The sequence below is a fragment of the Archocentrus centrarchus genome, chromosome 16 (assembly GCF_007364275.1).
Source record: "Archocentrus centrarchus isolate MPI-CPG fArcCen1 chromosome 16, fArcCen1, whole genome shotgun sequence".
NCBI lineage: Eukaryota > Metazoa > Chordata > Actinopteri > Cichliformes > Cichlidae > Archocentrus > Archocentrus centrarchus.
In genome coordinates this window covers 13,101,098-13,127,857 of record NC_044361.1, presented here as the reverse complement: position 1 = coordinate 13,127,857, position 26,760 = coordinate 13,101,098, and the positions used below count along the sequence as shown (strand labels likewise).

The following is a 26,760-nucleotide window of genomic DNA, read 5'->3' as shown; positions in this document are numbered from 1 at the left end:
GGCTGTGGTGAACGTGAGTGACTTTGAGAGGTGTTCTGACTCGCTCCACTACGGATTCAGAACTGCCTTGGCCTGGTGTGTTTCTGATTTCCTGCACCGTCTGGTGAGGGTAGCAGCTTTGCATGCTGGGGTCACACCTGTAACGTATTTCACACTGGGTTATATTTTGAGTAGCCACCTGGATGAGGAAATAACATGTTCACAGTGCATGAAGACTACAGCCCTCCCTGCCAGGTAGGAACAGGTGTTTCTTTAAAACGACAAACAGCACAGTAACACAACACGGACCACTCAAACGTATCCTTCATCCATTTCCTGCTTTTTAAGGAACGGTCTGACTGCTTGAGTTGAGAACCTAAAAACTTTTTTTTTTTTTTTTTCCCCCACTCAGTAAGTTTTGAAACTTGAAACACTTAAGTGGTATCTTTGGGTTTTAGAGAAATGAGCGCAATGTGATTAAACTTTATGTAGTATGTTTTCAGGCTTTGTTTGTTGCTTCAAAAAAGTTAAATTAAATTCAAAAAATGGAAATGAAAAAAGTGTCAAAGGGCATTTTGCAGAACATTCACTATGAGTGATCTTTTTTTGTTTGTTTTACTCACAGTGGTAGAAAATAATGACATTTTCTAGCCGAACTCCTGGTTAGCTGGACTAATTTTTTTTTTTTTATTATTATTATGTGCAGCTTCGGGGTATGTGAATGAAAAGATTGATTGCGTGAATGCCGTTTCTGTCAGCCACAAACAGGCAATGAAATGCCAAGCATACCTGGAGCAGCACTCACTTTTGACAAGCACATACCAATGTAAGGCCCTATTAGAAAAACAATGAAGTCTATCATAAAACATTTATGGTAGATAAAGTGCTCGAGAGTGCCAAAAGCAAGCATATTACGGCAGCGGGTCTAACATGATTTCAGAGGTGGACAGAAGGTGTACGGGAGGCGCCACAGGAGTTTTTGTGGAGGCGAAAAAAAAAAAATCAAGGCTTTTGCTTCTGAGCTTGAATATGTGCAATATTTTGATTAATGCAAGGTTATTTAAAAATTATATTTTATACTGAATTCAGTGTTGCACATTTGCAATTGAATGCTCACATAGATAAAAAATAAAATTCACTTTCCAAAGTTGCTAAGTATATTTATTCATGGCAGTATATTTAGTTATTGGGTTAAATTATCCATCATTTTACAAAAATAAAGATCCTATCCCTGGTATTAAATCCTTCATTAACCCATATAGAGGTTCCAGCTTTAATCTCAATCTCAATTTGATCTCAAGGACGATTTATTTAGTGCATCAACAATCAGTTAAATCACAGCTTGCTATTACTAACAGAGGGTGGTGCCACTTCCACCACGACTTTGCCCAGGTTTCTCCCCGCATACATGTAGTCCACAGCCCGAAAAACTGAATCCAAGCCTACAAACCTCCCTTCCTCTGCCAAATCCCCGCAATCCACCTCACACACTAGCTTCCCTTTGGCAAACATCTGCATCATGCTACTCAGAGCCTCCCTGTAGTCACTTAAGAAGTGGGGCAAGAAGAAACCCCGAATGCTGGCCGACTTCTGGAGCAGCTTGGCTGGTAGTGTTCCTCCTCTAAAGGGTGGGATCCCTGAAGTGCTCTGGTACCCTGAGATGAAGCCAATCACTATCAGCCGGCCTTTATTGGCCAGAGTGTTTACTGCAAGCTCTAAAACACTCCCTCCAACTGACTCATAGACCACGTCTATGCCTTGTGGATACTCTTTCCTCAGGGTCTTAGCCAGATCTTCAGTGGTGTAGTTGATTGGCCTGTCACAGCCGATGGATTTGAGGAAACCAGCTTTCTCATTGGACGAGCAGGTCCCAATTACATGGCAACCAGCCTGTTTGGCAAACTGCACAGCAAACTGTCCCGTTCCTCCTGCAGCCGCTGTGACCAGGACAGTCTCACCTTTGGCCAGGTCACCCAGACGTTTTAAGGCAATGTAGGCCGTGGCACCGCTGACCAAAAGGGTGAGGAACTCTGGCTTCACCGCAGGAACAGGCACAGTTTCCTTGGCTGGGACCACCGTGTACTCTGCAAATGCGCCACTGCCGAAGTAGGCCACGGTATCCCCGATGGCGTAACGGGAGCTTGCGCTAAGGCCAAGGCCGACAACCTCCCCAATGCCCTCAAAACCTGCATCAAAGGGAGGCTTCACCGAAGGGTCGTAACGGCCTGCTGAGTAATTAATGTCTGAGGCGTTGATTCCCACAAAACTGAAACACAGAGAAAAATAATTGAGGATTAAAAGTTAAGAAAACAAAACCTGCTGCATCAGCATGTGCTGAGCAAAATGGGTACATTAATATTGCATTTTAGTTAACAACGAGGTTTTAATGCGGTTATTAGTGTAAGCGCATATTTCCTGAAATCCCGTATGAAGGTCAAGACTTTAACTTCCTTATTGCACAGACACGTGCGCGCGCAGGGCACAAACACTCCGGTTTGTTTTGGCAATGATTCCTTTTTCCGCTCTGAAAGAAAAAGTCCTGCACTGACAGGGAAAGGTTTGTATCACAAAACACATTGCATGATGTCATGATTCATTGTCTTCAGAGACACCCACAACAAACTGCACTTTCAATAAAAAAAAAAAAAAAAAAAAAAAAAAACTCAGATAGTTGCTTCTTGCCTCAACATGAAGACGGTTGTTTTCATCTTACTTTTGTAACATGCTGGAAACAAATATGTGAGAAAGGAATGTATAAATAAATCATTTACTGTCTTTTAGAGCGGCACGCATGCTGAGCCTCATTACCGTGTATGTCACACGTGTACTTTGAGCTCGTAGATAATGCTCCTGTGGTTTATAGATGGGTAGCGATGATATAACAAAATGCCTTCGTATGGCTTCTTCACATCTATGGAATCAGTTTCCTCACAGAGGCATATTATTTTATTATCAAAAGGTACAACTATTTGCATGCTTATAAACTACTAAGGCACTCGAGTTAAAATAAATCCAAATAAGCCGGGATCTGCGACAATAAAGTCACAGTCTGTGCAAGCCTAAGCCCAGGAAAAACTTTTAAAACAGGTAACACAGGATTCACCGTCACATTCTGTAAAATGATAGCAAACCTAATAACTCAGCACTTGTTCCACTAAAACTGGAAAATAAAATGCAGTGTATTGATAAATGCTACACTTGGAAAAATAAAAGAAATAAACTTGTCTATCTGGGTCTCTCCAAAATTAATAAAGAGTCCAGAGCGCTACAGAAAGGTACATCATATCATTTGATGCCACTTGTGTCCTTTGCATTTACATGACCACATTTATGTGCACACGTGGATCAAAGAAGGTGCTGAAGGACACCTGGAGTCTTGCACCTGAAGAGTTTTAGTATATGTTAAAAACACCTGCACCTATATATATATTTAAAGCTCAATGACCCCCTTTCATATTTATCTATCCCTTTCACTGCAGACATGGATGATTTAAAAACATCCCTTTCTCACTCTCAGAGTCTAGATTTCTCTGAGATTGTTCCTGTGCTGTGCAAAATGGGACAAAGTGTTCTGCGGTTCCAAATGTTTATTTTCCCCCTTTTAGTTAAAACATGTTCCCATGACCGTGGCGCATCACTGGCACAGACGACCTAATGGTCAAAGGTCTTAGTGTACGAGCAACTGTCTTGCAAGCTAATAAGATCCTAATGTTGTGTGTTTTGCACTCAGTCTCTGGGAAGACTGTATTTTATTGGCAGTAAATACACCAGTAAACCCTGAGGTGCATTGATGTGAAGCTGATTTTACATTAAAAACCGCGTCAGGCGCACACCCACAGCAATGTGGTAGTAAACTGAAAGCAGAGTGAGGTGGAATCAAAAATTCATTCACAAATCCAACTCTTTTCAAAAATGAGCAGCAATGTATTTGTTTTTTTAGTTTAAATGAGCATGTCTTTAACTTCATCAAATGTTATATATTATAATTACTTAGACTCTATTCAAGTACAATAGAGTCTGTTTTACTGACTCCTGAATATGCTCTGGGTTCTGCTGCTGTGAATGAAAGAAATGATGCTGCAGTTCCAGCGCCTTATAGCACTCCCATCGCCTTCTCCATCATCTCCATCTCTTGATACCAGCCTGAGCCCCCCCATGACTTTCTGTTTGCAGGTTGGTGACGTAGAGAGACAGGACAGAGAGAGAGAGAGAGAGAGAGAGAGAGAGAGAGAGAGAGAGAGAGAGAGAGAGAGAGAGAGATGCCGAGATGGATTGATAGACAAATGCAGAGAGGGCGGAACTTGGAATTACAGTACAGCGCTTATTCCTCACGTATTTTTCCATCTTGTGATGATGATGATGATGATAATGATGATGATCGCAGGTGCTGGACATGGGTGATTCGAGGTAAGCGGAGCCTTTTAATAACTTCTCAACAATCTAATGACAGATCAGCATTTTAAAAATGCTCCACAAATAGTCAGGACACGCTTTGGGTCACCTAATGTTTTTCCGCACGCAGCTACAGAAAAACAGTATCCGTTTCTTCCCACCTTTCCAAAAACAACTTACCGATTTCTGAGGAGCAAGTCCGCGTCTCCGGGTGTCGGAACGGCAACGGTTTGCGTAGAAACGGCCTCTCTGAAATTAGGACTAAGCTTGGTTACGACTAGCTTTTTCATACCGCTCGGTATGGAGGATCCTTTAAAATCCATGAAGTGCGCTGAGTAGGACATATCTATGATGAACCGCTTTGCAACCGGATGAACTCTTGAAAGTGTGTCGGTGCCTCTGCGCCCCCCGCAGATTACCGATATTGCTCTCCTGCCGTTTCTCACCAACAACAAGCAGGACATGATTCCGAAACGTGACAAAGTTCACGACCAACTTGACGTGTGCTTGTGGCAGTGATTGGGTCGAGTGCCATTAGCCTGCGCTAGAAGCTTCTCCTCTGCACACGCACAGCACGCAGGCCAGGCCGGGCCAGGCTGAGTCGAGTCAAATGGGCTTTTAGACCAAAACCTAAAAAAGCGCGACGCGTCGTAGCGTGACTCTTACGCAAAAAAAAAACCCAAGCACTGAATCGAGTTTTAAGGAATAAAATAGTGCACTGGTGCAGCCTAGTAAGAGGCACAGCAGCGCCTCAGACTTGTCGTCGGGGAGTCCCTCCCCTTCCCGGACACAACACTCACTTCCTACTAAGGTGAAACAAATCAATCCTCGTCTCCCTACACAGGCTATCCTCAGCCGTTTCACTCCCACGAAAACAACGCCAACCCATCGGATCTTTTCCAACACCTACAAATAAAAATCATCGTCCGAGCGCGCAGAACAAATGCGCTCCCGTTTAATTGGCTTTCTTTTTTTTCTTTTTTTTATTTAGAGAGCGCCATAGCAGAGATGTTTCTGCCCACACTACACCTGTAACCAAAGCTCACATCAGCGATTTGTGAAAGTGTCTCGCTTTCGTTTCATTTCATTTCATTGTGCCTGCTCCTTCAATGTAGCTGTGTTATCATCTGTTGTCATCTGACTGTCATTTTCTGGAAGGATCTATTCTAACAGCACTGCCAGAGCACGCTGGGAATATTAAAGCTTCAGTAGGAGTCGTGCCCTAACTCGTGCCATGCCACTACTAGGCTATCTTAGGATGTCATCTAAGTTGTAAAAACCTTATACTTAAGTAGTAAGCCTTGCTGTTGTATAGTTTGCAATATGTGATCAGATAAGTTTAGTTTTAGCTGATCTCCCAGTAAGTTTCCAGAGGATCATATCCTTTGTCGGAGGTTTGGGTTTTTTAAAGCAAAGGAAGGAGAGAGAGAGAGAGGGGGGAAAACAAGACAATTAAAAAGATTGACAGGTAGGCTCCTCTGTCAGGGGTGACGCTTGTGGAGAGGGGAGGAGTAAAAATGTAGCAGGAAAAGCCACTCGATGCGTCTGTCTATCAGTTGAGACTGTCTGAAACAGCTTCTGGAGCCGCCGCGTTCCCATTTTTTTCTTTTTTGAGAGACCTCGGATCAGTCCCTGGAGTTTTCACCCCCGTCTTTTTTGCCTTTTTCAAGAGACAAATATTTTAGTCCATGTCGATCTGATCTGTTGTTGGCGAAGCGTGGATGCGCCTGCGTCTTGTTTGTTTCCCCTCTCTCTCAAGTGATATCCTCTCCACCGCATCAACCACCCCTCCAAAAAACCCGACTCTGTCCAACATGCGATCAGATGAGCGGTGAAAATCATTTTCACGACTCTTAAAACGTAAGTAAGAGAGAGAAAGCCTACTGGTCTCCATTTATTTTATTTTTTCTGTGGGAGAAAAAGAGGGCAGAAGGGGAGGGAGGAAAAAAAAAGTCTCCGCCGGACTGGTGAGGCTGGATCCGGGCTGAGGTGGCGTGGTGGTGACGGGATTGACATTAACCCATCTAATGCCTGTCTATCTCTTTTCTCCTTTCCCATTCTTTCTCTTTCAGGTCTGTGGCAAAAGAACTGAAGGAAACACAAGGATACATTACTTATCAGAGGCGTGCACACGGGACTTATTTGTTTGGTTACCACCAGAAATATATATATATATATTTATATTTTAGTTTTGGTGTGCGTAAAAGGCGCAGCAAACTATCTTCCCCCTCCAAACAGCACTGGAGATTAGGGGGATTTTTTTCCCAAAGGGAGTGAACCGAAAACTTGGGTTTTAAGGTGCTGGTTTCTGCTGCTTCTTCTTTTTTCTTTCTTTCTTTCTTTCTTTTTTTTTTTTTTTAACCCTGCCACGAGAGAGATGAAGGAAGATGATTTTTAATGGACATGAATGTGTCAGGAGCTGGCCGAATCCCTTCGTAATTTTTGAGCTCATTCTCGCTGAAGCCGATCCAGCTATTACATCTAAAAAAGAGCAGCTGGTTTGAAAAGACATTCCCAGCTCAGAGATCAACACACCCTTCCCCGAAAACGGGATGATTTTTCAAAACTGATAGACTTAATTTGTTTGTAATTCCTGCATGAGAAGCACCGTGGAACGCGACGGTCACTATGCCGAGGAGAAAGCAGCAAGAGCCGCGGCGATCAGCAGGTATAACCCGCCCCTCCATTACAACCATTTCCCATCCCAGTAACCAACTAGTTTTATTTCCAAGTGCAAGCTGAGAAAAATCTCTCCTTCCACGTCTTTTTCTTTAGCAGTACTGCATGCTGCGATTTATTTCACAACTATGTTTTAACTCAATTTAGTTGCGTTATTAGCACAGCGCACAACTCATCCCTGACACACTGTTGTGTTTAAAATGTATCTAATTGCGCAAATGACGCACGTATCTGCGCAATGCCACTTTGAGATTTTTTTTTTTTTTTAAATCCTCCTGTGCCAGGAAAGTTCTTTTAAGAATGGTGAGATAAACTAAATGGCATGTTATGGGGATAAAAGGGAGTTTTGAGGTTCAAGAGTGAGTAATGATGAATAATTGACTGGGAAAGAAGGGGGAGAAAACGGGTGAGAGCCGGTTTTTCCTTTCTTTTTATTTTATTAGAGGATTGCCACCCTTGATTTGATGCGTGATTGATCGCCTGTCATGTGGCAGTCTTTGATCTATTCATCCCTGATAAACATCAATAAATCCCTCCATGAAGACAAGCATGCTTCTGGTAGCCACTCAAACACACAACCCTGCTTTCAACCAGGAACTGAAAAGCCAAAGAAAAAATATATTTAAAAAGAAGAAGTAGAAAGAAAAAGTTGTGAATTATGGTGGAAAATCAGCATATTTCTTCAAATGTGCATGCCCTGAAAGCAGATGAAAGAACCGTGTGTATGTTAAATTGCAAGAAAAAGCCACACACAACCCCCCCCCCCCCCCCCCCCCCCCCCCTATTTATCCATAGATAGAAATGTGGAAGATTTTGCTTCCAAATATTCCTCCTTTATTCACTGCAAGAATCAGTCCACTGTTGAGGTCCTCTGCTGGATATGTTATTTGCAGTGTGACCAACTGATAAAGCCAGGTGTTGGCAGAGGACCGACAAGGTTGACTTCTAGTGGTTTGGATGTGGACTCCCCCTTTTTCCTCTTGTCTCCCTGCAGCCTTTAAACAAATGTAAATGAGTGACAGGGGTTTCTACCTCTGTGCTAATGAGGCCGAGCCTTTGAAGTTAGGCATTAACAACTGGAGTGAACAAAAGACAGTTACAGAATTTTAAAGAGATTTTGAAATATGAGGTGCAAAGCGGGTCGAACAGGAGGGCCAGCCGCCGAAGACTTTGAACTCAGCAGGTTTTATCATTTTAAGCAGGGAGCTGGTGATGATGAGGATGATGGTGGTGGTAGTGATGATGATAAGGAGGATGAGGAGGAGGATGAGAAGGAATGTAGGACGGAGAACATTCAACCAGTGCTCAATGTTAACTTCGCTTTTTTCTCCTTTGCCTTTGTGGCAAACTGCGTTCACGTGATTTCTGGCCCACACTGCAAAGCAAGAATCGAGATTTATATATTGAGCCTCACTGTACTTTTCTGTGTGTGTGTGTGTGTGTGTGAGTGTGCTTGAGTAGTCACCATTGTTGTTTTGGCAAAATATCCCCCTGGAAAAGGTTGGCCACGATGGGAGCAGAGTGACTCCCGTTAGGTTTCTGCATTTAGATGGAGGCATGAAAAACATGACATCTCTGTGACCCCTCCCTTCCCCTCCTCCCTCTCACTACACGCACACAACACACATACACACACGTACACACAAACCATTGATCCATTACACCGTCCACTGAGTGCCATGCACATCATGGGTTGTAATGGTCAATCACAGCTTGGCAAACGGGATGTTTTCCATTCTTTCACGAACATGACGGCCGGTCAGAGATAACACCCCCCATTCCACATGCACAATCGCACTGATACGCGTGCACACACACACACACACACACACCGACTTACACACCAGGCTAGCCTGATGCTCCACTGGGAGCTCGTACTGACCTGTGGCTTCCTCTCTGTGCTGCTGCTCAAAGAGGAAATTGCTCATACTGGGACTAAGCATGGATATCAGGAGTCAGACAATTAAAACAACAATAGCAGGCTTGTCTGGGCAGCCTTCTTTTTCACTCTCACTCTGTAAATCTTGTGGAGAATTTTATTTGGTGTGATGTTTTAATTTAGTGTTTCAAGGCCGGACCGTGCAAAATTATATTTTGCGAACCAGAAACAGCAAAAATTTGTAACATTTGATTTCTTCGAGTTACATAATCAGCCGCACACATTTCTCTGTTAATTTTCTCACACTGTGTGTACTTCTTAGGCAGCTTCTTGGTAAAGAGCTGCATTTTGGGGTTGCTTATTCTTCCCATGTTAAAACTTTTCTTTTGCAAGCTTATTAATTGGTTGCTTTATTTTGCACTTCCATAAATACAAAGTTATTTTTGACACAATAATGTGTTTTTTTCAAAGAAAATTATTAGAGCATTTCTTGGGGTAATTTTGAAGTGTGTGTGTGTGTGTTCTGTGTGTGTGACCGCTGTTAAGATGACCCAAGAAAATAACCAAGGAACGACATTTTCCACTGATGGAACAAAATGCAGCTCACATTCATACACTCACGCTCTCTTTATAGTTTTCATCAGGAAATTCACATTCAGGAATTCCAAACACGGAAGCCCAGATGTGAAGAAACTTTGAAAAACCTGAATCAGCAAGTTTGTGAAAATATATATATACACACACTGTGTACTTTTTTGTGCATGGATGCATGCTCCTGTTGTGCGTTACTACGGTCACCTCATACGCTTCATACCTTGATTTGAAGGTGAAGAGGCCGGAAAAACAGTGAAGGACAGAAAGCAGCGACACTGCCTTTCATGTTAGGCAGGCTTGCATAGTCTTACACGAGGAAGACGAGGGACAAGAGATAAGATAGTCGGTCTTATTCCTTTGCATGATGGATAATTATAAGAGAGATTGTGTGTGTGTGTGTGTGTGTGCATAGCGTGGGGTAGGGGTGGTGGTGGGAGTAAGGTTGCTTCCCGTTGGCTTCATTAGAGAGAGCCCTAATTATCTGTGGAGCTGATGGATTTGTGACAGGCCCTAACGATTAATGCTGACAAATTCAGTAAGGTGTCAAGTCCACAGCTGCCTTGATGTAATCAAGTTGATATTATACAGTCCCCATAGCCCCTAGTGCAGCACCAACTCAATTTGCCTGTGCAGGTGACAAATGGACTTTGCTACCTGACTAATCACATCAGGAGACAATGCCAGTTAATGACCTCAGTAAGCCCCCCCCCCCCGACACACACACACACACACGAGAAACCCCCCCACCCTCACCACTCCTATAACCTTGCAATAAGCGAGCCAGACCAGCCACAGCACATTGCAGTTGTTCCCCGTGTTCTCTGCTAATTTTTCTGCTGTGCCATTGTTTTTGTTTCCATTTGAATTCTTCTTTCAGTTATGGCAGAATTTTTTTTCTTCAACGCTAAAGTTGCAGTGCATTTTCACAAAGTTTCTTCTTGTTTTCTGCTAGAATGTTAGGGTGGAAATTTCTCAACTCTTGCAAGAGATTTATTTATTTTTGTATTAATGACACGGCTCAGGCCTGTTCTAACCACTTGATATATCAGCGCTCCAAAGTAATCCCGGAACCATTTTTAAAATCTCGACATTCTGTTGAAGTTTTTACACTTTTGCGTGTGTTGCAGCCCACTGCCAGTAAATCACCACCACATCATAGCACGGCCTCCTCGTACTTTGGCTGAACGTTCTCCCAGCTCAGTGCTGTAGCCGCCCGCCTCGCTGAAGGCCTCCAGTTTATTCCGAGCTAAAGAATCACAGTGCCCAGGGATTAATGATTTTGCATGCCCGGGGTAGCTAAGATTACACAGCGACCTTTGTGCTCTTACTTGACGATACTGTTATGTGATATTCTCCCCTCGAAATAATCAGCATGCTGAGATTTATGTGCCCCCCCACCCTTCTGTCTGCACCAGTGTCCTGACGAATACAACACTGCATAGCCTCTAGGTGCATGTGTTTTCTTTATAAAAAAACTTTTAATGTTGCCAGTTTTGAATAACACCCTCCTTCCTGAGAATTAGAAGTCTTGTTTTGATCAAAAGTTGATTTTTCAAGAAAGAAACTAGTGTCTTTGGCTTAAAAGTTGGACGGATTAACTTCCGATGGCTTAAAGGCTGCACGGCTGCTGAGAAATGAGAAGTTTATGTTAGATTTGGATGGGAAAAAAAAAGTGTGTGCATGTTTGTGTGAGTGTGTAAGAGAAGGAATGGGGAGAGAGATGAGGTGAGGAGAGAGTGTGTGAGTTTGTAGCTTAGCACTGACCGGTGTTAGTTTTCCTGGAATGAATAACTCGAACGAGTGTAACGGTAACCACGCCGTGTTAGTCATCCTCTTTAGCATGGCCTGCCTTCAGATCCCTTCTGTGTTCCCCCCGCAGGAGCAGGAAAACAAGCTCTAAGAGCAGCGCCATGTTTCTATCTGACTGTCATGTCTTTGGACTATTCCCAGTCAAAAAGGAGGGATATCAGACAGAGCAGGAACACATATTGATCCACCACAGCCTGTTTCATCCCACTACCGACCCCACACACACACAGACACACAGACACACACACACACACACACACACACACACACACACACACACACACCTCAGTTGTACTATGTGTTTTCTGGGCATTCTATTTAGCCTGTTGTGTGTGGACTCAGCTAGAGGTTACACTAATTGGAGCGGTGGCGTCGTTAGCAGGTGGCATCGATCGACTTCGTCAATAGCCACTTTTGCTCCTGCGCCACCCTCCCAAACTAGCAGTTAAATTTACATCTGGGATTTGAGCCAGTCAGAGGTCAAACATGCTCAGCTCGCTCTTCTAATGCCTCGAGTCTCCACAAGTGCCCCTGGTGTTTGTATGTGTGTGTGTGTGTGTCTGTGTCTGTGTCTGTGTGTGGTATTAGTTTCTTACATGGATCAGCTTCATTTATCATCCTTGTAATTCTTTTGCACAAATGATTGTGCACAGTAATATTAGATGTATTAACCTCAGCAAAACAGTTTCAAGATCAACAAAGGTTTTTTTTGTTTTCCTTTTTTTTTTTTTTAATATTGATTACCAGCACATAAGAAATTATGAGCAAGAAAATATTAGCAAACTTCCAGTTCACACAGATAAGGATATATTTCACACCATACCACTAATACCCCTCCTTGTCTTTTTCTCTTTCTGATTCTTTTCGGGGCATTCTCAACAAAAGCTGCCCTCGGGGCACGCTGCTACCATCACTAGCAGTGTGTTGCCCTCGCTGCACTTTAAACACACACATGCACACGTCAACCATAAACACACACAGTCAGACAGATGCACGCATGCACACACACACACGCGCACACACACACACATATACACCTACACCTAATGCTTAAGTGCAGCCAGCATGTCTCTGTGGGAGGTCATAATGGAGGTGGCTTAGTATGATGGGAAATCATATCATTAAAGAAGCCAGATGTGCTTTGTTGCCTGCCTTGCAGCACATAAAAACAGCAGCAAGTCATGGGATCCAAAAAAGAGAAAAAAAAAACCTAGTCTGAGAAAATCAAGTCTGAAACAGATAGAAAGCAGCCCTCTGGGACTGGGCTGACAAGCAGTCTTTTTCCTGACTGCCATAGAAAAACAATTTCCCCCCAAATAAAGAATTTTTGTTCTCATTTTTCAATGTTGCAGCAGCATAACAAACTCGTTTTCTTAACTTTCGTGAAATTCAGAAAGGACTCAACGCTTTGATAAATGACTCGCTGTCGCTGTTATCAGCTCTCTGTTAAGTGTGCTTAATTACTATGTAATATTTGTGTTGTGCTGAGTAATTACAGTTTGTTAAGGGTCCACAGTAGGGATGTAAGACCTCCAAGCTCATTAATGAAAAAAAACTGTTGATATGTTTTGTGTGTGTGTTTTTTTTTTCCTCTGGCACATAATTTGAGACATGAGGAAGATAAGAGAGGAAACGTTCAAGAGAAGTAGTCATGCAACATTTACGGCACAAAAATTGACATCTCAAATTTTCTTAAGTAAAGTATTACATTTGCCGAGGGTAAATTTGCTCTCTTGATCAGTGCTGTGCCTCCTCGAGAGGCTATGGGAAAGTCTGCTAGAGACAAATTTAACATGTTACTACTATCAATAAAAGATGAGCAATTACAGAATATTTTGTCTAATAAGTATTTGAATTCCTCGGCGCAGGAAAAAAAAAAAAAACATGTAGCTTACCCACTCATTACATCAGTTAGCAGGGGGAGTGAGAGGCAGCTCTTTGATGCCAACAAACAAACAAGACAAACGAGATGGGCCCACTACAGAAGAGCAAAAGCCCTATCCAGGGACACCCAACCCCTGTGCACTCCTCCCTCTCCTCCATCTCTTCTTCCTCTATGCTTCTCTACCTCTCTGTCTGTCTCTTTCACATACCTCTCATCTCTCCTCTCATTTTGCAGCACTCTCCCTTTATTTCTTGCTCTTTTACCCTCTCCAGCATGTTTCTCATCTCAACCCCCACCCACCCCCTTCACTTCTGGATAAATACGCTTTTTTTTTTTGCCACTCAAAAGCAAAGAGAAAAGAGAAGTGTTGGTGGTGGTGCTAAAAAAAAAAATGGGGATGGAAAAAATGTGTGTTTTTTGTTTTGTTTTTTTAACTGCTCATTTTTCCTGTTGGTTGTAGTTTATCAGACAAAGTTAGGTGGAGATTGTCAGGGGGAATGAAAAGCTTAAAAGGAAGCAAATGAGGGAGGGAGTGAAAGAGTTTAACTGCGCATTCTTGGTTTTTTTTTTGTTTTTCCTTCGGAAGCTGTCTTTCGTCAAATTCCAAATTATCTCAGCATGGTTTGAATACATACAGCAATGTAATGATTTAAGTGTGTGGTTTTTTTTTCACTGTCATGGAACTGGAAGGAGTGGGAATAATGGATGTGCGATGGCCTGATAATGGCAGTGGGCACCGATGTTTAGTCCAACAGCAGCACCAAAGAAGATTGGGCATGTGGGTGAAGGTCTAGAGAGGTGGATATTTAGGATAGGGAAGAGAGATGAAATCTGTGTGTGCGCGCACGTGTGTGTGTGTGTCTAGGTGTGCATGGGTGTGTTTGTGTATCTGCTGCGTGGGGTGGGAGGGTTGGGGTGGGGGTGTAGCTTTTAGGATGGGCATTAAAGCTGACAGATGAACGGGACGATGGACAAATTCTCCCACAACAGCTGTGACTGCCGCCATTATCCTGACAGGTGTCAATTAAGAATTACTGCCTGGCCGGCCGAATGCCCCTCCCGACTCACGCACATGTCCCTCCATCCCTACAACATTCCCCTCCAATGCTCTCCTCCGCTCCCACCCCTTGTCCAGCTGTCGGTGTGTGAGAGAAATAACACTTTACCCTTGTCAGGGTTGTCACAGGCCCTGCAGCCCCTGTTCTCTTCCCCTTTGAAACAGCAGCCAGCGGCAGACACTCATTGATCAATAGCTCGCTGTATTAGCAATCATGGTGATGCGAGTGTTGGGCGAATAGTTGGGGGTTTGGAGGGCCCAGTATTTTCCCATTTTAAATTATCTGTAGGTCGCTTCGCTCTCTTGTGGCCGAGTACTACCAGAAAGACGCAGGCAACTAAAAAAAAAAAGATGCTGTACATTCGATTGTAACAACATTAAGACTAAAAAACTGTAGCTCAAGCTACTGTGCTGTTGGTTTGACAGGTTAAAAAGCACCTTCGTTTGATCCCTGGTGTGCGTCTGGGTGCATTCACACACAGTGTATGCTGAGTTTACCTTTTGCAAACCAGCAGCTGCAGACTAACCTAAACGCTGGTTCTCTTCGCTCTGTGTTCCTCACGCTGTTGGCTAATACAGGGCCGCTTTTTATTCCACATTGTAAAGTGGGGAGCTGAGGTCAGTGAGTGAGAAAATGAACAGTTGCCATTGCCCATCTTGAGGGCTTCCTTCCAGTAAACCCGTTGGCTGACAAACACATTCGAGTCGACAGGCTTCTGGCATTGAAGTGGAAAAAAAAAACAGAACAACAACAAAAAAAAATAAATAAAATTTAAGTGGCGTGTGTTCCCCATTTGCCATATTTTCTCAATTTTTAAGGGTTTAAATCAGCGCAGTGGCATGTAGTTCATTTCCCTTGGTAATTGGTAAAGTGCAATCGAAAGCATTATGTGTACAGGCGTCAGGCAGCCAAGTGGTGACAGTGTGCAGTACGCAGCAGAGCAGGAAACATAAAGTTTAATTTTACATTTGCCATTACTTCTAATTAAATATCATATAATTTACCATCATATGTATATATATATGAAGTTATTATATGCTTATGTGTAATACTGTTGACACTGTGTAGTTATTACTTGGCTTCTGTAATATGCAGTTTTCAGCGCTGGTGCAGAATAAACATGAGAAACTTCAATCGGTTAAAGGAGGAAGCAAAAACAGCAACGTGAAAAAGCAACATGAGAGTGAGCGGAGAAGGCTCCCCAGGAATACACAGATGGATTTGCATGTTCACTTGGGAGTTACAGTTTTGGATTTCCTCCCTAGAAATCATTTGCCACAGAAAATAACCGGGGAAGATAATATCAGTGTTATTTTGCTACTCCTGCCGTATTTGCATATCTCTTGTTTTAAATAAGGCAACCCCCTCGGAGTGAAACTCGGTTTGTTTTTCCTGAGCTTCATTCCGCGTCACCTCTTTTTCCTCTCCTCATCATCACAAATCTAACACCTCTCCCTCTCCCCTCCCTCCCTCCTTCTTTCTCTTTTTATTTCATTCTTTCTTTCGGGCCTTCCTCCTCTCTTCTGTCTCACACTGGCACTAGACTGCTCAGAGCGATTATCAAACCTGAGAATATTTTCCATCCCCATGCAAATCACCCCACCATGCTCTCTTATCATTCCTGCTTTGCCCCCACTACCTCCTCCCCACCCACCCCAGCCACCCCGAACGGCTGTGTGTAATCAAAGTAAACGGCAGCTAAAGCTAAAAGGGAAACGCTCTTTGTGGAGATGGATGGAGGGATTAAATATTAACCGGATGCGGCTGACTTAAGGCAAGTGTTTTACATAGCTGCTCCCGCCATGGATGCCGCACATTGATCCCCTCGCCCTGGTGCCTTTACTTGTTTGGCTGCCTGCCGTTAATTTTTCACCATCATCTCACTGGCCAGGCCTTTAGAATGGGAGCGGGAGAAGGAAGCCAACAAATGGTTCAGCCATCTACCCCCCCAACACACACACACACACACACACACACACAAACTCCATCTCCACCCCCACCCTTGTGCTTTTAACAGGGGCAGGTGAGATGGATGATAGCAATTTGAAATTTTGTTTGTGCGTGTGATCATGGAGATTGTTTTCAGTATTACCATGGTGTAACAATTCCAGTGATTAATTGAGGCGAATGCTTGGCTCAGATTAGAGGAATCAGGGAAACGGGAGGTTTTTGGTTCTCCACCTTCCCCCTGCTCTTGACTTGTCAATGTGGTGTTTATCAACTGACCTTAAAGTCCAGAGTTGTTGCTTTATTATACACACTTACAACAACACACTCCCGGATTCTTGCCTCCACACACTGCCCCTCTTGTCATATCCCTTACTTCATTTCCTCGTGCCTCTTTCTTCCTGTCCTCCAGCTGTGATTAAAAGAGAAAATCAAACCACTCAAGCCAAACTTTGTCCAAAGAGGAGACTAAACAAAAACAAAATGGCCTCAGTGGCTACACTATTCATGTAGAAGGACATCAGGGGTAGGAATTTTCTTCCAGTGGCAGGAGCGCTGTGTATTAAGTGTGTTTGTTGTCTACATGTGTATAGCATGAGGGTCACAGAGGCGGCTTGTTAACGTGAAGGGGGGCTGGGGGGGGGCTAACACCAGTGGTGCTTCATCACACCCCTCCTTCTCTAACCACACACACATATACAAAGTTGTTGCACAGCATTGTGAAGGCCTTCTGGCATTTATAAATGTATCGGTCCTGCAGCAGCTTAGCTGCACCCCCCCCCCCCCCCCCCCCCCCAAAAAAAATTCTGCTGCACTCACTCCTGCGCCAGCCAGAGTGCACATCTGACAGGGTCGAAGACAGGTCGTGACCCCCAGGTGGACACAGTCCGAACGAAGCAGGTTCTTATTTGCCCTCTTTTTCCTCTCTGGTTCAGTTTCTTCTGCGGCTGGCTTCATATTCTATTTAAGTTCAAACAGATATGAGCCTTTTTATGCAGGATATCAGTGTTTCGCTGCTGGAAGGTACAGATAGCTGCTATTTAAAGTGCTGCATGGTATTAATTTGACGATTTTCATGCCATCGAAAAAAATTCTAAATATTTTGTGGTTCAACCAGAATTACACATTATTAAAATGCTCTAAGCCAATAAGCCATATTAATAGCAACGATAATAATAATAACACTAAAAATATTGTTGCCCTGTTGTGTAATCCAATCAGAACGCTGCATTAAATTAAATCCAGCTACCTTTCACAGCACCATTGTGTTTAATTTCCCAATAAACATGTGGTGATGAAATTGATACACAATGTTAGACCTGCCTTATGGGTCATCCTCTAATACATGACAAACTGGTGAACAAATGTATTAATATGTCTGACCCTGCGCTTTAATTTCCTCCTTTGGCTCCTCACCAACTTCTTCCTTTTCACGCTGTTTTCCTTCTCTTTCTCCTCTCCCTGTCTTTCGGTGTTTCAGGCTCTTTTGCTCTCCTTTAGTCAAAGTAGCCCTGGTCCCCATAGCAACACACAGTGAACTCTTACTCATTAGTGTGTATTGCAGCCCGATGAATGGCCTGAATCCTGCTCCTCATTCCTGTGATTTCATACCAACACAACCATCACCTCACCGTGATTTTTTATTTATTTTTTTACCTGACTGCACTGAGTAAATGCTAGTGAAGATATCTGGCTGATTTAGAGTCAGTAGTGGGTGAATGTGTGTGTACGTGTGTGTGTAGGGTGTGTGTTTGTGAGGAAGAAAGCACATGAAGATTGAGAAGCGACACTGGGAAATGTCCCTCCGCCACGCCTGACTCACGCTTTGTGTTTTTTTTTTTTTTTTTTTTTTGGCCGTTAAATCTCCAGTGCACTGATAACAGGTCAGCCGTTGAGAGAGAAATGAAAGGGAGGAGGAGGAGTGTAAAGAGAGATAGAGAGCAAGAGAGAGAGCGACTGGAAGGGGGGGGGAGTGAGGAAGAGGAAGAACTGGGATATGATTAGAGAGAGAGTAAAGGAGTGTGTGTGCAAGAGGGAAAAAAGGGAAAGAGAGACTGGTCTTTATGCTGGCTCACCCATTGCGTGGGCGGTGCGTGGAGTAGAGAGGTCAATAGGATGCCGTGATAGGCTAATCTGCCAGGAAGGGAGGGCTAGGGCAGGCCTCGCGGGAGCAGCTCATTGGTTAGACTCATTTGCCCTGTGAAATAAAATCTCATCATGTCTTTGTTTTCTTTTTTTCCTTCACCATTTCAAGATTGATAGTGCAAGCATTTGCTCTGAAAAGTCTTTTCGAGTGTGTGAATATTTATCTGTTTGCAAATACAGTGTACACTCTGTGTGTGTATATGTGTGTGTGTGTGTGTGTGTGTGGCAGACCTCTCTCAGTTCATCCCAGTTCCTGTGGGAGTGTGCGTGCATGCGCAACATTTCCAGAGCTGTGTGTGCTCATACTCCAGTCAGACACATGGATGACAGATGACCCAGTGGGAGACACCAGCCATCCTGCCCAACCGGAATCTTGCCCCCTCACTCCGCACCCCCCACCCCCACCGCTTTGCCTATTAAAAAGTGCGCACTTTGTTTACTTCCTCGGCTTTTAGCCATAAATCCTGGATCTACCTCCAGTGTGGCGTTGCCCTCTTTTCCTCAGGTTACGGCTTCGAACACGATCATAATAGCTGCGTCACTGCTTGTGTGTATGTGTGTGTGTGTGTGTGTGTGTGTGTGTGTGTGTGAGTGAGTGAGTGAGAGAACAAACTAGCCACAACCTGGCTGTATGCATGCCTGTCTGTCGCTGCATTTGTGTGTGTGTGTGTGTGTGTCGGGGGGTTGGGGGGGCTTACTGGACCAGAGGAAACCTAAATCCTCATATAAAAAGGCCATGCACTCAGGCTAGGCTGAGCAAAGGAGGGAGGGAGACAGAAGGAAAGAGAGAGGGAGACAGAACCAGAGAAGAGAGAGAGAGAGAGAGTGCGAGGGAGAGAGAGAGAGAAGGGGAAAAAAGTTGATTTCCTTTTTCAGCAGAGCCATACATCACAGGGCCTCCCAGCTGCAGTGTCACAAGCTGACAGAATGACATGTGTCATTTATCAAAGGGGCCAGGCGGGGGCCTTGGGAAACGTGCACCACAAAGCCTGAGAGAGTTCATTCCAACGCTCAACCCACCCTCCTTCCCTTCCTCCCTCCCTCCCTTCCTCCCTCATCTCTGCTCCTTCAACCCGCCCCCGCTGTTCACTCTCCTCCTCGTTTTCTCTCCTCACTGCCTCCCCTCCCGACCACCTCCACCCTCCCTACTCACTTTGCCTGGTGCCAAAAAACTGGGCCCTGTAATGTTTCTGTCTTCCCTCTACTCTCACACACAGCCGCTTTTGTGTGTGTGTGTTTGTGTGTACAATTTTGCGTTTGTGTATGCAGGGCTACCCTGCTGAGTACAGGCACTGGCTATAACTTCAAAGCCAACTTTGGAAAAAAATCTAAAAGAATAATTAAATTATTCAGTCAGTTAGGAGAGCATTCAGAGCCACTTAAAACAGCTTGAAAACATATACAGATATTTTTATACATTCGTTCACAAATTTCTCACTAAATGATGTTATTAATAATTGTCTTAGTATTTCTGATGTGGTTAAAAGCTGCCTCTATTTTATTGAACGTTATTATTGCGGCCTCCATAGAGAATAGCTGTTTGCCGACTCCCCATATCATTCTTCAGCTGTCATTTTTATTCACTGTGTCGATGCAGTCTGGAAACATTTATATGCACAAACACACTCCATACCTGCTACTGAAGAGTTGTTTGACAGAGAGATTACAGCTTTCCTGGCTGTTCGGGACCCAGTCGGAGGTCTGTGGGGGTCACGGCACTGAACGCTCTGGGCCTGTTTAAGAACACATTACGCTGCAGAACAGCTTGTACATAGGAATGCCTGTTGTAACTGATGTGTCGGTTACTATAGCAAACAGTGTCAGTCCAGTCATGGCATGCCTATCTACTACTTTTTTGTGTTAATGTCTTACTTCACTGCATTCACTCCTTTTCCAGCTTCCTCTCATCCATCATCGTCTCACCTTTCATCCCAAACCTTCATCCACCCCCATCATCAGCCTTGGCTAGGGTTAACTCCATTGCAGCCACTTCCCGAATCAATAAAGTATCTTACCTGGGTGCCCTTACCTTCCTCCACCTTGGTCATATGTGGTATTTAGAGGGGCCAGAGCCTGAACACTGTAATCTCTCTGTGTAGATGCAGTAAAGCAGGCCTTGTTTTCAAGTTTTTTTTTAGTGGCATCTTGTCCTATATTAAATTTTTGATGAGAAGAAATGAGGTAAAATCAGTAGTAAATTATGTTGCAAATGTAACTAAGGATTTCTTATTCATTTCATTGAATAAGTGAAAGTTTTATCTTTTTAACATGAAAGCGCTTCAGCGGCTGCCAGCATTAAATGCGGGGACATTTTCATTGGTTACGAGTGAAAGGAATTTATGCAGGATATTTTTAAGGCCTGCTAGGATTTCCAGATAAATACACTTTTGATATATCTTGTCAGCGTGCTTCTACTTTGAAAACTGCGCCTGTGCGCTTACTTGCACTTTTTAACACCAGACTAAACAGAGTCCATGGAGCTCACCTCTGCAGACTCCAGCCAGGTCCTGGCCGATCATATAGCCCGAAACAGAACTGAAAAACTCTCTGTCTGGAATTCTCCTTTTAATAATTAAAAATCCAACTCTGGGTCGTACAACTCAGTGAGCTGAAACAGAGAGAATGAATGAGGTGGGAAAAGAAGGGGAGGAGAAAAAAAAGGCAGAAGACGTGGGGGAGACCTCCTGACGGTATAATGTTTCCTTACTTTGTCTGCTGGGGTTAAAAGACGTGCTACATCATTAAGAAGAATATTGAGTGGCAGTGTCACCGAGGGATGACCCTTCTAACAGGTCATAGATAGTTCACTCTTAAAAGCCCCCAGCCTAGTAAATACTCCCCTCCCCCCCTCCTCTGTATACTCAGTCATAGGTGTGAGTCCAAGGCTGACTGTTTGCACTGGCACAGTGGCCATTTTAATATCCTTGTTTTCCCTTTTTTTTTCTTTCTCATGCAAAGAGTTTGCAGTAGTGATGCTCTATGCAGGCAAGTTTAGCTACAGATGATAAATATACTGACTAAACCAGCATATGCATTTACAAGCATCAGTGTTCCAAACCCCCCCAAAACAACAAACTTCATCACTGCCCTTGTAAAGTCATTACATCAGTGAATACCCTCTATCTCTTCTCAGCTCTTCTGTTCAGCTTCTTCCTCTCCCTTCATTGTTTTTTTGCCCCCTTTTTCCACCCTCTCTCTGCATTTCTTGGCTGTCTGAGTCTGAGTGTGTGTCAGGGCGGTGGGGGACTGGGAAGACGGCCCCTTTTCATTTGTCTTCATAAGCCTCATTTATTTTTGCAGCCAGATGTGAGCTGACAGACATCACTCAGTGCAACCCTCCCAACCTGACTTCCCTTCTTCCTTCCATCAGCACCCTTGAGCCCCACCCACCCTCCCCCTAGGAGGTCAGGCAAGCACCCAAGCACCTCCTACACCCCCCCCCCCCCCCCTTCCATTGAGCATTGCACAAGATGAATGTGTCTTTAAAGCAGAGATTGATTGTGGATATCAGAGTTATGGCGCCATTCATCACAGCAGATATTATTCAGACGAGCAGGATTGAACAAGGAGGTGGGACTCTGAGCCCATGGGTGGGTTCTTGGGGGAAGATGGGTTTTGGGGGGAAGTGGGGGCAACTTGGAGGAAGTTTAATAGATTTTAGATGAGTGTGTGTGTGTGTGTGTCATTTTGTGCGTTTGGAAATGAATGAATGTGTTTATTCTCATGTACTTGCTTTTACCTTCATAAGTCGGCCACACTTGGGAATGCCGGCATGTGTTTGCGTCTGGCTTTTTCTCATCTCTATTCTCATCAGTGTGTGTGTGTGTGTGTGTAGCTGTCTGCATTGATCTCCACTGATGTGATCCTCCTACAGAGTCTGTTCTCATCGGACTCTGATTTACGGCTTCATTAGGATCCTTGCGCTACCTCCCCTTCTTTTTTGTCTCCCTTCTTTCGCCAGGTCACTCCTAGAGATACACACAAATACACTCAGACACAGTCAACACACACACTGTGGAGGAAAAGCTGCAGCTAAAGGACTTTTCATCGCAACACTTTGTATAGTTGGTTTCTGTTCTGTTTGTCATCTTTATGAATAATCTCTCATTATTCATCAAGGCTTAGCACCTCATTGTGCCTTGAGAGTTGAAGTGCTGTGGCGGTTTTGGAGGTGCTTCCCTACCCCCAGGCAGCCCCACTCCGCTGAAAAGAGCCCTCATTGTGTGTGTCGTCTTTTATGGTGCTGTCTGAATGAGAGGGATGCACTCCAGTCGGCATTCAAATGCACGCGGTAAAGCAGCCAGTAGAGCAGGACAAACACCACAGGTTGTAAACGCTTTGAAAAGAAGTGTGTGTGTGTGTGTGTGCGCGCATGTGTATGAGTCTGTAAGGGTTTGCGTGCATGAGGATGTGTTAATGTGAACGTGAGCATGTGTGAGTCTGGGCAGGCTCTTGACTGAAAGGTTTTCACTCTCTTTACCTCCACTTTTTCTCTCCTGATACAGTTTGCCACTTACTTTACTCCCTTTTTTTTTTTTCTGTCCACCTGTCTTCTGTCGTTGCCTGAAATGACTTTCTTCTTCCTCCGCAGAGAAAAGAACCTCAAAGTTTTGGCTTCTCGTGTTTTCAAATCCCCCCCACCCCACCCAACTATTATCAGGAGTCAAGTCATGCAGAAATGTAAAAAATAAGAAGGTAATCACACTTTGTGCTGGTGCTTTTGTCGTCAGTCCGTGATGGAAATGGGTCTAAATATGAGATTAGAACCTGCCGGTGACTGATGCTATTAGGCAGATATGCCATAGACTTTACTATCTCCCATGAAGGATTAGCGCAAATTATACTGGGAGACAGGCTTGATTTTTCCTCTGCCTGGCTGGATGTGGGCATTTGAGGCACTCTAAGTTGACAGCGTCTGTCTCTGCTTAGTTCTCTGAGACAGGTTGTGTGACAGCTGATGCCAGGCAAGGGCTTAAAAAGTGTGTATGTGTGGGTGTCTATTTGTGTGTTGGCCGATGTTTGGTCTGTATGTGTGTGTGTGTGAGAGTGCGTGAGAGTAGGAGAGTTATAAACTGACAGGCGAGTGTGTTTGAATGTGATTGCACGTCAATGACATTTTTTTTTTTCAGAAAACAGGTTCTCTTTGAGTAGGGTGACAATTGGGATAGGCTAATTTTAAGCCTGGTGGCTCCCTCTTTAATTCTACACACTCTTATCTGGCATTATTTTAAATAATTAAACTGTCTGTTAGATTGTCCAGGTGAAGCTGTTTTTTTGTAGATTTAAAGTAAGAAACCTGGGTCAGACACCAGACCAAGTACTGCTTTTCAGTGTTTAAATCCACCTTTAGGGATGCTGATTAAAACAGAAACTAGATATGTAGCATATTCCTGTCTTTACTTTAATTCAGAATGGTCTGTCGTGACAGAAAGCCAGTTGCATCTATCTCAAATTGTTTGAACTATATATGCAACTGCAGGATATAACTGCAGGAAAAGTGGTCAAGCACTTTGTTAAGCTCTTAGGAATGTTTCAGGGAACATGCAAATGCTCCCGGTTTTAGCCCGTCTGGCTCCTCTTGGTGCTCTGATTTAGGAGGGTGACATGTCCTTTAATGTTGGGTAGTAAACTGGAGGGTTGGATTTATAGTCTGAAGCCTTGTTTTTCTCTCACTGTCTCTGCCTGTTGGCTCCCGTGACGACAATTCAGGTTTCTGTTACTGCATTTAAGGTGTTTTCAGAGGTGCAACTGTTCATTTCTACTTTAAATCCTGCGTCGGCACATGTCAGGATGTTACTGGACACAAGAGAAGCTTCACAGCACACTTAAAATTACTTCCTGTCGAATGTCACCTGACTCAGAACAATTACAGTAAGCCCAAATCATTCTGGGTTAAAAGTTTTGCCATAAAACTCAAAGAAAAGATTAGATTATTCATTTTTCTGATTCTCTGGAAGGTGGATTATTTGGTTCCTTGATATCAAACAACAATCACAAAGCAGTGATTCAACAGTTGGAAGCAAAAATAGAATTTAAAAAAACCTGTCTTTACTGCAACTGCTCATGTCCTCATCCTTGGATTTCTGCTCCGTCTTCCGAATCATCAGAATCCTCTCTGCTCTATCCTCCTGTTTAGTTTGTGTGGTGTGATGCAGAGTGGTGCTTTGCTGTGTCAGCAGGACTGAAACAGGTCAAAATCTGCCACAGATATGCACCCATTTAGGTTGTGAGGCAGTCCTTTTTTAATATAGTGAGACTAAGACACTTAATATTTACTCATGTGAGTTTGAAATATGAATATTCTGCCTCTGAAATGTACTAAGTCGTGATTTTGGTTGGCTTTCGGAATCGAGTGAAATGCTGTCCTAGAGGCTTTTCTAAAAACAAAAGCATTTTATTGTAGAAAGGAAACTTTTTAGCATTATAAAAGTCATGTCAGCACTAGCATCGCTATAAAAAAGCCATTGTTGGTCTCCTCTACACACGGATGTTCCAAATCAGTCTCATCCTCACGGCACAGTTTGAGTGATCAGTCCAAGGCCTAGTTTGCTGCTGCCAGCGTGGGACACGATGTTCTATTCTTTATTTATTTCCACAGCCCATGCATTTTCCCCATATAAAGACAGTCTATGTCCGACCGTGTCAACGTGTGATGGATTGCATAGTCCTCTTCTCTCAGGAAGAGAAAAGGGGGATGGTGGAAAGAAGGGAGGAAGGAAGGAATGAGTGAGAAAAGGAGGAAGCGGAGTGGTGCGGTGCAGCAGTGAAGGACATGGCAGCTTAGCGCTGGCCAAAAAGACTGTGCTGAACACCTGCTCCTGTCTCCAACGCCCCTTCAACCTCCTCATTACCTGTCAATCTATCACAAGGCAGCCAGATCAAATGTCTGCAGCAGCCAGGACTCGCACAGGGAGGGAGTCGGGGAAAGAGGGAGGGGGAGCAAGGAAAGAAAGAAGGGAGCGAGAGGGACAGATTGCATGTCTGGGAGAGCTGAAAATGATGGGGAAGTAAATGGAGCAGCTGCGTGTGCATATCGAAGATCTGTTGATAATTTGGAGTAAACTTTGTTCTTCTGGAGGTAGTTTGTCATGATGCTATATTTAGAATTCATGGAAAACAGACTGCATGTCAGTAGTTGGATATGAAATTATGTAAATCTGTTTTATCATTGTCAGGAGAGAGTTAAAAAAAATACTATCAGACATTCATTTCCAAATTATTTGTAAGAAAAGAGTGCATCAGGAGAACCTTTAGGTGTCCGTCTGGCTAATATTTAAAATCAAACATTTCTTAAACAAATCAAAAATAATAATGTTGTCAGTGTTTATAAGCAGCCAGCCTGCTGTTTCCATTCGTAACTCTGCTCTACAGTACTGCTCAGACTCACCCTACAGCACCTCCTGGCCTTTGATAGGCACCTTTGTGCAAAAGATGGGAACCTGTGACAGACAAGCACGCCTATAGGAAGGTGGGGCCTGTGGTTTCAGATTCCAGCTCCAGTGCTGACAGTGTGTGACTGTGTTTGTGTGCTGTGTACACGACAAGGTACACACACACACACACACACACACACACATTTATGTATACGGTGAGCACCTTTTCATGTGTGTAGGAGTACATGCTGTAGGATGTAAGCATGTTTGACTGCGTTTGTTGATAGATTCATCTGACTACTGTGTGTGTGTGTGTGTGTGTGTGTATGTGTGTGTCTGTGCTTCAAAAAGCAGATGAATTTGAGCTCATCAATGTGCATTAGTGCACACATGACCAGCCCCAAGCCCTCTAGTTCTGATCCCTCACAATCCCTACTCTCTCCCTCTCTCTTACGTTTTCAGTCTTCCTTAAAGCTCTCTCGACCCTCTCTCTCCTTTAGTGTGTGAGCTGTGGTGATTTACGGTAATTATCCATCGTTGGGTCATCTATCAGGCTGGCTGTTGCTAGGAGATGGAAGCAGCTGCTGCTGGCTGTTGTCTTGTCAGGGACAGTGCATGTGTGTGTGTGTATGTGTGTGTTTGTACATACTTATGTTTGTGTGTGTTTCCTGAGCTCTGTGACGTGTAGGTACTTCTGTGTGTTTATTGGAAGTGTGTGTGTTTGTTCAGGTAAAATGGGCCATCCTGATGTAGGGATTTAAAAGCGCAGGTGGTGCAAAAGAAAGAAGGAAGCAATGAAGTCAATGGATGGAGAGAAGGATTAAAAGAAGAAGTGAGGGTGGGGTCAGAGGTTGAAAGAGTCCAGGTGGAATCTTAGTGTGTGTGCATGTTTGGGGAGGGTGGGCAGCTTAAAAGGCACAGGTGTGTGTATGTGTTTGTGTGATAGACAGGGGAAGTGAATGATAAATTTATCTAGGCAGATGGAAGTTGGAAGAAGTCGGGCCTTAGGGAGTAGTTTTA

The 26,760-nt window shown here is 43.9% G+C and overlaps 2 protein-coding genes across 3 annotated transcripts in view; one reads left to right on the top strand and one right to left on the bottom strand.

Annotated features, from left to right (window-relative positions):
* Positions 1 to 1,111: 1,111 nt before the first annotated feature.
* LOC115794294 (prostaglandin reductase 3) lies at positions 1,112 to 5,151 on the bottom strand. The gene is made up of 2 exons (XM_030749712.1): positions 4,552 to 5,151; positions 1,112 to 2,245 (listed from the first exon to the last, which is right to left on the bottom strand). Exons 1-2 carry the CDS (start codon positions 4,833 to 4,835, stop codon positions 1,315 to 1,317), a joined length of 1,215 nt encoding a protein of 404 aa, XP_030605572.1. The 5' UTR covers positions 4,836 to 5,151; the 3' UTR covers positions 1,112 to 1,314.
* A 790-nt stretch (positions 5,152 to 5,941) lies between these two features.
* The window catches only part of LOC115794293 (teashirt homolog 1), a 33,473-nt gene continuing 12,654 nt past the window's right edge, over positions 5,942 to 26,760 (top strand). The window contains exons 1-2 of one of the 2 annotated variants that reach the window (XM_030749710.1): positions 5,942 to 6,231; positions 6,444 to 7,039. In XM_030749710.1, coding sequence (XP_030605570.1) covers positions 7,000 to 7,039 — 40 coding nt within the window. In that variant the 5' untranslated portion in view covers positions 5,942 to 6,231; positions 6,444 to 6,999. Of the gene's footprint in view, positions 6,232 to 6,443; positions 7,040 to 21,763; positions 21,772 to 26,760 lie in introns of those variants that run through there. The other variant, XM_030749711.1, reaches the window with a different exon arrangement.

Coding starts and splice junctions, on each gene's coding strand:
- LOC115794294 (XM_030749712.1), bottom strand. CDS start 4,835: ATGTCCTGCTTGTTGTTGGTGAGAAACGGCAGGAGAGCAATATCGGTA. Junction 2,246..4,551: donor GACTTGCTCCTCAGAAATCG/GTAAGTTGTTTT, acceptor TCTGTGTTTCAG/TTTTGTGGGAATCAACGCCT.